The 14,485-nt window shown below is 38.7% G+C and overlaps 1 protein-coding gene across 1 annotated transcript in view; it reads right to left on the bottom strand.

Moving 5' to 3' along the window:
- Positions 1-14,485, bottom strand: part of PPFIBP1 (PPFIA binding protein 1) — a 56,618-nt gene that overhangs the window by 35,420 nt on the left and 6,713 nt on the right. Inside the window, 3 exon segments of the mRNA NM_001197312.1 lie at positions 5,411-5,542; positions 6,666-6,779; positions 7,906-7,992. Coding sequence (NP_001184241.1) covers positions 5,411-5,542; positions 6,666-6,779; positions 7,906-7,992 — 333 coding nt within the window.

Raw genomic sequence — 14,485 nt, 5'->3', positions numbered from 1 at the left:
GTGCAGCGGTTTAGCGCCTGCCTTTGGCCCAGGGCGCGATCCTGGAGACCCGGGATCGAATCCCACGTCGGGCTCCCGGTGCATGGAGCCTGCTTCTCCCTCTGCCTGTGTCTCTGCCTCTCTCTCTCTCTCGCTCTCTGATGACTATCATAAATAAATAAATTAAATAAAAAAAATTTTAAAAAAAAATAAATTCTCAATGTCTCTGGCCTACAATGATGGGATTATGGAAATAAAACGTGATTTTTAGTTTTGATTAAGAAAGGTAGCCAATCACATACTATCCATCATCAGCTATTTCTGGATGGAAAACCACCATATAGATTTCATCTTTAAAAATTAACTAGAAAAATTCTCTTTAGTCAAACCATCTACTTTTAGTGCCTTTTCAGTGATATGTGGATTACTTATAAAAACATTTTAATAATTTCTTCCTTTGTCTACCAAAATGCAGACTGTTCATCAACCGAGCATGGAAGAATGGAATGAAATTTAAATCCTTTTTTTCATCTTTTTGAAATGTAAATCTTTTAAACCAAAGATTCTCAATTTGAGGGTGGATGAGGGCTCTGCCATTTACAAACATACTGTCATAATACAATGTTATATTTGGAATAGGAAAAAGAAAATAATCCTCAAGTTTTCATAATACAAATACAGTCAGATGTTTTTTCTACTTCTGCTTAAAAACAAAACAAAACAGGGATCCCTGGGTGGCGCAGCGGTTTGGTGCCTGCCTTTGGCCCAGGGCATGATCCTGGAGACCCGGGATCGAGTCCCACATCGGGCTCCCGGTGCATGGAGCCTGCTTCTCTCTCTGCCTGTGTCTCTGCCTCTCTCTCTCTCTCTCTCTCTCTCTCTCTCTCTCTGACTATCATAAATAAATAAAAATTTAAAAAAAAGAAAAAGAAACAAAACAAAAAAATTTACTTGTAAACCTCAGAAGTGTTCTGAGAAATAGTGACATATTTTTGTTCAGAGCCCAGACTGTAGGAAAAGGGAATCAGAATGCCACACAATACCAACTTAATTTACTGTGGAGAGGATTTATTTTTTACTACAAGCCATGAAGACCCCACCAATGGTTAACAGATTTTTATTTCTCATTTTACATGTCCTTTATTCGTGAGCCATAAAGTAACAGATGACAGAATTATACAAAAATGAACTAAGAAATAAATGCTTACAAGAAATGTAACTTTCTTACTAAACTTCTATGCATGATGCACATATAGGGAAAGAGAAGCCTTTCCCAATTACATAATTACTCAGCAGAATTATACAATAATTACTCGTTATAATTATTATTTTCTTTTTTTTTAAGATTTTATTTATTTATTCATGATAGTCACACAGAGAGAGACAGAGAGGCAGAGACACAGGCAGAGGGAGAAGCAGGCTCCATGCAGGGAGCCTGACGTGGGATTCGATCCCGGGTCTCCAGGATCGCGCCCCGGGCCAATGGCAGGCGCCAAACCGCTGCACCACCCAGGGATCCCTATTTTCTTTTTTCTAAAGAGAAAGAGCTGGTACCCGTGTGTGTGTGCATATGCACACATGGAGAGGGGCAGAGGAGAGAATTTTCAAACCTGACTCCCCACTCTGCAGGGAGCCCCATGGGGAGGCTGGATGAGGAGGGGAGGCTAGATGAGATCCTGACCTGAGCTGAAATCAAGAGTCATAAGCTTAACCAACTAGGCTACCCAGGCAGCCTCTATTATAATTATTATTACACTTGATCTTAGCCAAAAGGCTGAGAAGTGATTATTTTAATTATTATTAACACAATGTTTCAGTAAGAGGACATCTATTTTCTCTTTCATGAATGAGGTCAGGAACTGTCTGACATCATTTAATAACATTTTAGTTGTGATTCCTTAACATGTTCAGAATTTAAGTCTAAGGGAAAAGTTAGTTTCTCTCTTTTATTTATCTCCCATTTATTAATCATCTTTGCATACTATAAATTCTTAGTGATGTTCCTTCATCTGTCTGGTCTTTTTTATATATCTCCACTTTCTCATGCTTAATAGCTTTGAACGCCTATTTGGTATTGTTTTATTTTACCACTTCATTTAGAAATAGTGACAATTGGGATCCCTGGGTGGCGCAGCGGTTTGGCGCCTGCCTTTGGCCCAGGGCGTGATCCTGGAGACCCGGGATCGAATCCCATATCGGGCTCCCGATGCATGGAGCCTGCTTCTCCCTCTGCCTGTGTCTCTGCCTCTCTCTCTCTCTCTCTCTATCATAAGTAAATAAATAAAAATTAAAAAAAAAAAAAAAGAAATAGTGACAATTAGCAAAGAAAAAGAATTGAAGAAACTAGAATTATAAATTGAGATAATTTTTCTATTTTTTTAAAACTCTACCCAAATATCCTTTCTGGCAACACTGTAAGTATGTATGTGAATCTCCAACCTGAAAGAAGTCCTATTTCCCCATAACTCAAGCTAAAAAAAATCTGGAAATAGCTCCTTAACATAAAACCTTAAAAAATGGAATTAAAATTATTTCCAACTAATTTCTCATCAGAATTTCAGTTATTTTTAAAAAGAAAATCCCTGTTACTATTCCTTTTTCCCTCTCAGAGAAACTCTTCAGGCTCCACAGAAATTCAATTTCTGACATCTGGACTCTTACCAGAAGGGGGCACTGTTGAATAATGCTAAGCATCTTCTATCAGCCCTTTCTGGAAACAGGTCCTCAATATTCCAAGGTTCAAGACTTAAACCCTTCGTCTTTTGGAATTGCCTATATTTCTTCTTCCCCACTCCAATATTTTCTTAGAAATTAATCTCCAAATAATCTGAACTTTTAAGACAAAGAATTGTGGATTCATGAAACAGCCAGGGAAACTTTTTTTTTTTAAGAAGGCTCCAGATCCACCACAGAGTTTGAACTCAGGACCCTGAGATCAAGAGTCACATGCTCTACCAACTGAGCAAGCCAGGTGCCCCAGAACATTTTATTTCTGTTAAGGGAACAATAATATAAAAATGAGCATATTCAATTCAGTTTTAATTTTGTGGACTATTTTATTTGTTGTCATATGTAACAAAATTGACTGAATTATAATTTATAATCTCTGGGTATGCACACAATAGTTTACCAAGAGTGTAGAACATTTATTAGAAAATTATTAAGGACTGAGTTACTGCAAGTTTGATGACAAGGTCACTTCGCTTATGATCAAAAATGCATGAGTGAAGCAAGGAAGCACCGGAAAAAAAAAGTTTTATAAAAAAATGCAGACAACAGCACCTGGTTGGCTCAGACAGATAAGCATCTGATTTGATTTCGGCTCAGGTCATGATCTCAGGGTTGTAAGATCGAGCCTCAGGTTGGGCTCTGCACTCAGTGTGAAGTCGGCTGGAGATTCTCTCTCTCCCTCTCTCTCTGTCCCTCCCCCAACTCACCCCCACACACGTGTGCTCTTTCTCAAATAAATAAATAAATAAATAAATAAAATCTTTTTTAAGAAGGAGATAAACTCAAGAGATATAAATAGCTCTGGAGTCTTAAAACAAAATCGTAACACATCATCCACTTCAATTTAGTCCCAATGTTTGGTTAACATTTCAGATCCATATTAACCAGTCATGCAGGTTAAGACTCCCCCTAAACTTAATGTACACAATGGAAAAGGTCAACTCTAGATCCCCAAATACTCTAACTTCTTTCCTCACACCAGACTTAGCTCCACTGCATGATGTCCATCTGCTGACTGAATTCTATGTTTTATGCAGCAGGCCATGGGGTCAGGGAGCGATAGAAAGGAAAAAGAGGAAAATATCCAACAGATTTTTTTTTAAGATTTTATTTATCTATTCATGAGAGAGAGAGAGAGAGAGACAGAGAGAGAGAGACAGAGAGACAGAGACATAGGCAGAGGGAGAAGCAGGCTCCATGCAGGGAGCCCAATATGGGACTCTGGGATGATGCCCTGAACCAAAGGCAGACACTCAACCACTGAGCCACCCAGGCATCCCTCCAAACAGATTTTTAAAGAAAGTACAAAAGCAACAATTTTAGGGAAATTAAGTAACTTTCCAAGTTCTGTTTTAAGAATCTCAGTTTCACTCAAGTGAGAAACACACTCATATATGTGACTGACAGAGAGCTTTAGAAGATTTAGAAGATTAAAACATGAACTAAGTCAGGGATTTCCTTTTGCTGCTGAGGAGGTAATATATATGCCAAGACTTTCCATTACAGTTTCAACTTTGACAGAAAAATTAAATTTGAAAATAGCAACGGAGTAAATCTCACTAGATCCAATCTATGCAGGACTTGCACACAGTGGATAGCACACGTACTGTACCTTGTATTATGATGGTATATAGCTGGTTTGAAATAAATGTTTAAAATGAAAATAGAAGGGGGAAAATACTTAATACTTACTTTCTTGGTACCCATTTTCTAATCTAGTATGATACCTCTCCATACTCCGAGGAAACAAAATAGAGAAAAAAGAAGAGATGGCCCTAGGAGATAAGGAAGTCCTGCAGCTATTCCTTTCCAAATAAGTAGATTTCAAACGGATATGCTCTCTTTCCCCAACAACAAATAACAGGCAAATAAAAGACCTGGATTAACAATAAGTACAAAGAACAAAGCATGTTTAACCACAAAAATGGGTTCTTCAGGTTGTAGAATCTATCCCCAATTTCACAGAATAGTGAGCTTTATTTAATTGGAATGATTTAGTGTAGAATAGACCAAACTGGAAGGCCAAACTAAATATACTCTAAATATCTGACTTTTATGATCATATAATGAAACCATGTTCTCTATACATATTTTAAAACCAACCTACTATATAGTAAATAATTAGCATAACTTAAAAATCACTATTAGTACAGTGATACACTTAAACCCATTATTTCCACAATGAAGAAAAACCAATATGGTTGGATAGAAGGAGAAAGAAACGAATGGACAGAACTCCAAATGTCATAAAGTTGAAAGTATTTCTAAAGACTAATAAAAGAGGCAGCAGTCCAGGTGGCTCGGTGGTTTAGCACCACCTTCAGCCCAGGGCGTGATCCTGGAAACCAGGATCGAGTCCCGTGTCAGGCTCCCTGCATGGAGCCTGCTTCTCCCTCTGCCTCTCTCATGAATAAATAAAAAATCTTTAAAAAAAATAAATAAAGACTAGTAAAACGATCAATATTTCAAAAGTCTCATAATAAATATTGCCATTAACATTTAGTGATAAAGAGTCAATGTAAAAAAAAAAAGCCAATGTAATTAAAGTTTATTCTCAAAAAGAAGCCTAGATGAACGACAGCATGTAGTAATTAACTGCCTCCCCCTCATGCCTACAAGGAATTTCAACTTGCTCTGGAAATACGTATAAAAGATATATACATGCACATGCATATATTTATAAGGGGAGGGTGTCACTTACCTCTGTGTCTCTGAACCTATCTTCATAATCCAACCTGTCCTTTTCTACAGCTGTCAGTTTTAGCTTCAAGTTAGATATTTCAGCCATCAGATCCAACTTCTGAGTTTCTAAGGATGTCCTACTCAGAAGCTCCTATTAGAATTTAAGAGATACATTCAAGAGTTATTTTATTATAAATAGCTACAGATGGATGTGTCTCACAGCTGCAAAGCAGTAACTATCAAGTCGAGAATGTGGTGAAGAGTTATCACTAAATAGACGAATTTTGAAAAAGTTATTTGCTTTAGTTCATTGAGCAGAAATAAACTTATACTTGCTTACTGGGGAGACAGAAGTATATAGATGCATATATATAAACCTTAATTGCTGCTAAGCCTGATGATAACACTGATGACAACATGTTTACCATGTGCCAGGTACTGTTGTCACATGTTTTAAGTGGTTCAATCCTCAAAACAACCTTATAAAAAAGTAGAAACTCCTAAAGATAACCCAAAGATCATCCTTGTTCAACAAACGAGGAAGGTGAACAGAGAGCTTAGGATTTTGCCAAAAGTCATTCAGCAAGGAAATAGCAGAGTGAGGACTCAAATTCAAAGTTGCCTCCATGGAAGCCCGGGTGGCTCAGTGGTTTAGCGCCGCCTTCGGCCCAGGGTGTGATCCTGGAGACCCGGGATCGAGTCCCACATCAGGCTTCCTGCATGGAGCCTGCTTCTCCCTCTGCCTGTGTCTCTGCCTAGCATGCGCGCTCTCTCTCTCTCTCTCATGAATAAATAAATAAAATCTTTAAAAAAAAAAAAAAGAAAGAAAGTTGCCTCCAGTGCATACCCTATCCACAATCTTACAGGTCCTCTCACGTGTGTGTGTGTGTGTGTGTGTGTGTGTGTGTTTGTGTTACAAGTTTTACAAGTTTGGGTTTTTGTTTTTTGTTTTCCAGTAAAAATCACACATGGCACTTATCTTTTTTCTTAATCATAAAATATATGCTCATGTTTAGGAGTTAGGAGAGCATAAAAAAGAACATTAATATTACCTACAAGCCTATCAATATTTTATTCTGGATTCAAATTACATGAACACTTTCTATTGTGTGCATGTGTTTTGAGATCCTGCTACTCTAGGTTTTTCTTAAAATATGCCAATCTAGGTGAATCATAAACTTGACTGTTGCAGTAGAGTGAACAGAACATATAACTGTAGCACTTCAAAGAGTTCAGCAAGAAAATTCCAACTTGGTGCTGGCTTCTGTACATACCTGCTGCAGCATTTCTTCTGTGGCGTTCAGCTTCTCCCTGTGCTCTTCAAGACAAAACTCCAAATCTCGGATCTTTTCTCCCTGAGCCTCTACCTGGTCTGTTAACACACTTACCTATAAATTAGAGCAAAATAGTGCAATGGATTAGGAAGAATTTGGGTCCCACTGCAAACTTTATTTCTCTAAATAGCAAAAAAACTGGATTGATGTCACTACCCATTGAGTTGTAAAGAAAAAAATTCTATGAATTAATAAGACAGCAATCCTTTACAGTCTTATTTAAGTGATGCTTGTTGATCTGAGCACTTCAATTTTTAAGGAGGTTAGGGCTGATTGGGGAAATGCAATTACCTTATAGTTAATAGTTAATATCAATTCAACCATTTTATGTGAACAGGCATGTATACACATCATCTTTTTTGGCTGGGGGTGGAAGGGGAGTGGGAGGTAGTATTGGAGATTAAGAGAGGAAATGGAGTTAATGTTTGAAAGAGAAGTTGTCAAGGACTATTCAAGCTTGATACTTCAGGAAGAATAAAGAAAAGGATCCAGAGAATTCAAATTCTATGCCATCTTTCATGATTGCATTGTTCACAAATGTGTTCAAATCCAGGATGTAACTCAAAGGTCCACAAGGAGACACTGGATCAGTCTTTTGTCTTTGGTGCTTATTGAAAACTATGAGTCTTTCCCAATGATTACCAGTCTAGTCAATATACTGCAATTTAGTTAGTTTAAAATACCAAAATAAAAATATTTGTCAAGCACTTCAAACATTATAAAGAAGAAGAAAACTCAACTGTAGCCAATAAATCAAACTCCACTACTCTCTTTAGGTTCTGTTTGGCTAATGGTACCATTTTTAAAATTAAAAAAATAAATATATTCAGATTCAGAAATATTCAGATTTATGAATATATATGGTATAAAATTGCAATTTCTGCTGTATATTAAAAAATCAGATCAAATAAGATGACAGATCAGATCAGAAAATCAGCTTAGATGACACTGAGTCTGTCATCAGAGGCGACAAGGCTGATTCAGGGCTGCTCACTCTAGACTGGGTAAGCATACCCCTGTTCTGCCACCATCCCCACCACTCCCTATTGTGTGCAGATGGCCAATGTACTTATTTCCATTAGCAGTCTAACTCCTATAAGGATCTGAATATGCCACCCCAATTTAAAATGGTCTTTGTAAATATGTCATGAAAAAAGAACAGCATTTTAAAAACACTTGCCTGAAGAACAAGAGATTCTTTATCATTTTCTAAACGTGCTAGCCTTTCTTGATATACCTCTCCATTCCCAGGCAGGTGTCCATTTGTCTGAAAGGAAAAAAAAAAAAAAAAAAAAAAAAAAAAGGAAGTGATATGTGTAAGGCTTGACTCTCTCGAAAACTGAACTACTGTGGGCAAATAAAATCGCAGACGTTTTCAATCCAAGGAAGCTGCATAGAATTCAGCACAGCTATTGCTACAGCTATTAGAAAACACAACACTGCAACTTGGTTCATTGACCTCACAGTAGGTAAACAGGCATGTTAGGCATTTAGGCATGTTATCATCAAACGAGACAACTTCTCATCAAGCAGAAAATCATGACCTACAAGGAAGAGTGGTTACTAACATTCATTGGCAGTGGATGCACACCCAGGTTATGCAAAGTTCTGAGTGTATGGTCGGGCACAAAATCCCCAATCCCCACCCCACCCGCAATGCTCAGTGCTACTAATTCTGGGTGGGGACGGTGGTAATGTTCTGGTACACCTTACGTCCCTCCCCTCTCTTCCAAAGGTCCAAAACCAGGACTACAAATGCCTGCCTTTACATGGGAGGCGGGGGCGGGGGGGGGGCGCGCAGCTCGCACCAGCTTCTTCCCTGCTACTCAGGTCCAAATCATAGGGCAAGTCTCCCCTTTGTCTCTGAAGCCTTTCTTTCTTCCCCTCAAAGCTTGGGCATCAGCCACAGTGACTTCCCCTGGCAGCGCTGACAAGCTGTCCCCATGAGCCATTTATGGAAATCATCCTGAATTCACTAATTTCTTGTGAGTTTGCTTGACTGTATAATGTTATGCCAAGCCCTGCAGGGAGCCTGTAAACAGGTATCATCCAGCGACCACAGCACTTGACCTGGTGCTCTGCTCAGACTAGAGCTCACTTTCTTCCCCTCCCTCTGGCCCCCACCCTTTTTATCAGGTTCCTGTAGGTTTATGCACGGTATAAATGCCCAAGGAAGCACAGATTGGGAAAGTCGGTCACTTTTTTTTTTCCTCAGTTGCCTCATACATAAAAGTCATTAAGGAGACACATGAAAAGGCTCACAGCAGACAACATAAAAACATCCATTTTGAAACATAGTAGTATATGTGATATGGCCCCTGTCTCATTTAAATAGTTCAAAATCATATAATATATAGTCCCAATAGAATTTCCTGATTCCTCAATTCAAATACAACAGAAATAAAAGCCAGTGGAGCTCAAATTGGTTAGATGGGGCCATCAAAAAAGCAGTAACTTCAGATTTAAAACCAGAGAAACACAAACTCAGCATTACCCCCCAGGACACAGCTGATGTGACACCTATCATTTTCCAGAGGTAACTGATATTATTATTCTATCTTCCCAAATAATGCAGTTTCCCATATAAATTCTGAGAACAAAGGCATGTGCAAGCAAGTATGTGCAAGCAAGCGCGCGCACACACACACACACACACACACACACACAGCTTTAACAAAAAAAGAAAATTAGATGTTGCTTCTAAAAACTTAGATGCACTAGATAGATTTCCCATGAGACTACAAAAGAATCAGAAGCTAATTTAGGAACCCTGCAATGTGTATTCAGAGTGGATGAAGTTTTTAACATCAGCTGCTTGACCACATACCTGCGCAATACCACAGCATAATTCTGTTCATATTGTAAACTGAAGTACCCAGAATTAAATTACAAGTACTAGGAGGAGTCGGATGGAGTGGCCTAAAAGACCTCCAACCCTGGGGACTAACCATGAAAATGAAATTTATGTAACTTCTTGAGGACAGTGTTTTGGAAATGAGCTAGGATGTATAATACATGTTCTCAATCTAAGGAAGCGCTGAGATCAGCCGTATACAGTTTTAAATTCTTCACTCTGACTATGAACGATAGCAGACATCTGCTTTTAAAACCCCATGTGAGCAAAGTTTTATAAACAGACACATTTCATTAGGTAGAAGAAAAAAAAAAGGTTTCTGTCCACTGAGGATAAAAAGCAAAAGTTATTTCTTCTAACTGAAGGAAATTATAGAAAGGTTAGAAGTGCTCCTACAGCAAGTTCTAGAAGTGTTTCACGAAGCTACTACATATGATATGGAAATCAGATGTTCCAAAATCAGTATCACAAAACTATCTCGAAATCAAAATACTAAAAATTGACTCACAATGAGCATACTCACACTTCTCAAGACTAGTGATGTTTATGAGAGCTCATAATGTTTAAGTAATTTAAAAAAAAAAAAAAACACTAAAAGTCACTATAGCAAAATAAAGCAAAAGGGCCACCAATGGAGTAGTTACATAATTTTAAAGTAGTGTTTTGACCTATTCAAGTAGGTAAAGGTCTAATCTAGTCACACATTTATTCACATATTTATGCCAATTTTGTTACCATTGGCTTAAAAAATGTTAGAGAGAGGTAAATTGTATTAAGCAAATATGCTACCGCCTCTAGTTTTTCTCCAGTTATCATGCTTTACCTACCAGACCTCTCAAAACCTCACCAAACATGGCCTGCTCTCTCACACATAAATTCTATTTCTTCTGCATGGACAGTATTTCCCATCATTTCCTCATTCCTTAAAGTCCAGCTCAATCAGGGCTTGGTCTATGAAGTCTTCCTTGAATTACTCATATGCCAGTTACAGATTCCAGATGAACCCTCACCACAGCAGGCCTCACCCTGAATGGACCAGGTTAGACTTGGCTATATACATGTTCCTCTCTTCCAACAAAATACATTCTTTTTAAGTAGGTTTGCCTTTGCATCTGACACACAGTGAGTCTGAACCAAATGACTGCTGAATACGCAAGAATAGGTGTTTAATAAACATTGGGTGAATGCAAGATGAATGACTGCTTGGTTTTAACTTGGCCCTCTTGCTTCTCAGCAAGACTTATTCATGTCTTTCCCTACAACCTGGCATGTACTCCATCATCAACTTCAAGCCTGTGCTCCCCTCTTTCTATCATGTTTAGGAGGTGTTCTCAGAGCCTTTTTAATGGAGTATAAGTGAGACTACCTTGCATGAACTCCCTTATGGATTCTCTTCTCTAAAGCATAGTATATATTGCCTCTGACATCTTCCCTTTCTTTCCTCCTGCCAGTCTTCGGGGAACTAAGTTTAACTACTTCTAAGAGTTCATTATTCCACATAACCTTTGGGACCTTGATTTCCTGCTTCCCTGAGACTTACAATTATCACCTCTATCCTTACCATTCTCAATGTCTTCGTCCTAATGAACTTTCTTCCATTCCTCTCTCCAACATCCGCTCCAAGGCTTTGTGTCCACCTCTAATACTCACCCCCCATTCCTCTCTGCCTCTAAAGATCTATTTTTCATAGCCAGTTCCCACCTCCTCCGCCTTCCCTTGTGCCATATTCTCTTCTCCCTCTATACTGGCTTCCCTTCTGTGTCTTGTCTTGTCCTTCACAATTTAGTTTTTCATCATATTCTGCCATAGGTAGCTTAATCTTACAAGAGTTGGTCACTTATTCTTAATGGTCCCTCAAGGTAAAACTATCTTATACTTCTTTTGATTCTCTCAAGAGTCGTGAGCATATAATTGAAGACATATTTAGTATAAACTCTTGTTGAGATTTGACATCCAAAGCACTGAAACCAGCCCAAATTAATCAAAATTCCAGAGATGTATTCAAAATAACTCTTTTTACTTTAACTCATGAGGTGACCCTTTATTGACCACATTTGTTTCAACTGAAAGTTGAAGTCAAGATTGGCATCAACTTGGGGATTTTAATACTACAGTATCCAACTAACAGTGTGTGTGGAGGGTGGGTATGGGACCCTAGGGAGGGAAAAGCAGGGCAAGGGATCCAGCTTGACAGTAGCAGTGATACTTTAAGAAACTCATGGTGTTGGCCAAATTTTCCTGGCATGACAAGGGGAAAATGTCCAAAAAGGCTCTAGTCCTCACAGAATTATAGAATCCTAAACTTAGCCAGAAACCACACTGGGAATATGAATTGCCTGAATTCACATGACAGATGCTACATATGTCAAAGGTACAATAAACCCCACCCCTTGTCATCTAAATAGAGAAGTTCTTCTATTTACATTAATTTCCTTTAATTATCAAGTACATACACAATCAAGTATAAAGATGTAATAAACGTTATCTGTTTATATATAAAAGTAGAGACCTTATGTACCCATCACACAGTATCAACTGTTATTACTTCAAGGTAGGAGGGAACGTTTTGCCAGTTATTTTTAAAGTGTCATGCTTTTCCTTTAATTTTCTTAGTTTTGTTGGTTTGCATTGGTCTACAGTTGTCTCCTCTCTCTCCCCAACCTTCATTTTGCTTCATTCTTCTTTCCTGAGCTCTGTTGTCCTAAATCCAAAATCAACAAACAGGCAGTGATTTGCCACAATTATACTTCCTTATGTTGTAACACAGAGCTCACTTTGAATGTAACATTCCCTAATCAGAAGGGTGAGTAGCTAAATTAAAATGGGTAAAAGAAAATCAGTTCAATTTCATATGGACAACAAATGTTAAGAAATATACTGGTGTTATACCAGTATCCCCCACCCCCCCACACACATACTATCCACCGAAGTCAATACACTTATTTTTAAAATTAGTTTTAAAGACTGCTGTCCAGTTTTTTATTTCACGATTACATTTTTCAAAATTTCATATCAAGAAAGAAAAAGGAAGGTGCAGCCTACTAAAGCTCTTTTAATTAAATGTTATCTCCAGCTACCAAAAGAAATATCTCATGCAAGGGGCTCTTGCATCCTAGTCAACATTACATCTCTAGCACTCCATGCAGACATTTATTGCCTGTACTCTACCAGACACGGCAACAGGAGGAGATGGAGAAAAACTCAAAAGCCATGAACATCACAGTCACAGTTCACTGGGGTCCAACAACACTAGAAGGAATCTCATATGCTATTGTCCAAAGAATCAAAGAATGTGATTATCAACAATGTTGGCAATCAAGCCACCAGGCTGCAGTACTCCACTTCTCAGTCCTCTCAGCAAGTGTGATGGAATTAAGGTGGTGAGGCTTTATCCTTGTGCTGTAAATAATTATTTCAGGGCAACATCACTGCCATTTGGAGATACTGGAGCATCCCTTATGGTTGGCTGGCACTCCTGTGTACTTTCACACCTCTGATTCAATCTATTTTTCCCTCCAAAAATTTTTTTTGATATATTAGGATTGCTTTTATTTATTCATGAACTTCTGAAATTTCTAAAAAAGTAAATATAATACCAGGGCAACAAGGACAATGTTTTCATGAAGCCTCCATTTATTCCAAAATCTCATCATATCTGCTCAAAAAGAAAACCAAAGGGAGAAATCAATCTCATATATATACTTCATCACACCTAAAAAGCCCAATCGTGACCCTCTCCTAGAAAAGATGTCGTTTAGGGGCATCTAGGTGGCTCAGTCAGCCAAGCATCTGCCTTCAGCTTGGGCTTTGATCCTGGGGTCCTGGGACTGAGCCCCACGTCAGGCTCCCTGCTCAGTGGGGAGTCTGCTTCTCCCTCTGTCCGCCCCCCCATCCCCTGCTAGTGCTCTCTCTAGCTTGCATTCATGCTCTCAAGTAAATAAATAAAATCTTAAAAAAAAAAAAAAAAAAAAAAAAGATGAAAGTTTATGCAATGCTGTCAGAAAGTCCATCAAGGACCAAAGCTCAGATTAAGCCTGAATATATTCTATTCTGTACTTTCCAAGTCAAGATTGCAGATGTGGTCACACTCAGGCTTTGGCTTTTACTTCTGGGTTTTAATGTTCTCAGTGCATGTTTTCCAGAAACAGAAAGCATCTTCTTAACAGCCAACTAGAGCAAAAACAAGTGCTCTGGGGTGAGAAGGATCACAGTAGTAGGCCACCTTCTAGGACACACTACTCCCAAAATGGAACTGCCTCTCAAATGTCTCCAAGAGCAGCAGATGCCAAGAGCTTCATCTGCTGGTCTCGTTAGAAATATCTTGAGGGAGCGTCCCTGGAGGTATTTGGGCATCTGGTGCCAAAATACCAATGGCCAAGATCCAGTGGCCACCCCATTATATCCTTATCTGTGCATCCGTGGCCAGAGCAGAGTGAGTTAGATAGATGTCTTTAGTGTCTCCTGAAAGGTTCTTTTAGACACCTTACCTGAGGAGGGGAAGGCAGGTTCTGGCCCTTCCTCACTTTATTTTTATGCACATCACTATGTTCCCTGAAGCTTCTGCAGTGGCAAGAAGCATACATGTTGAGACTACATTATCCTGGTCACAGGTAGACTTCATAGCCCTCTGAGTTACACACGGAAGAAGAACAGAAGAGCCTTAGAAGCTAAGACCCCACTCCTATTTGAGGAGCTTGCAACACTCATACACTCATCCATTATTCATTCATTTATGCAATGTTTACTGAAAGCCAGCTATGTGACAGGATGCAGACAAAGCAAGAGAATCTTCTACTTTGAGAAGGGTAATACGAGAGCAAGGAAAAATGCTGTCCCTATTTTTCTTGCCACTTATCCCTTCTTCATTCAGTTTTATGAAGGAACAGACAAAATCTCTTTCCATTCA

The sequence above is a fragment of the Canis lupus genome, chromosome 27 (genome assembly GCF_011100685.1).
Source record: "Canis lupus familiaris isolate Mischka breed German Shepherd chromosome 27, alternate assembly UU_Cfam_GSD_1.0, whole genome shotgun sequence".
Lineage (NCBI taxonomy): Eukaryota > Metazoa > Chordata > Mammalia > Carnivora > Canidae > Canis > Canis lupus.
This window is presented reverse-complemented; position numbering and strand designations above follow the sequence as displayed.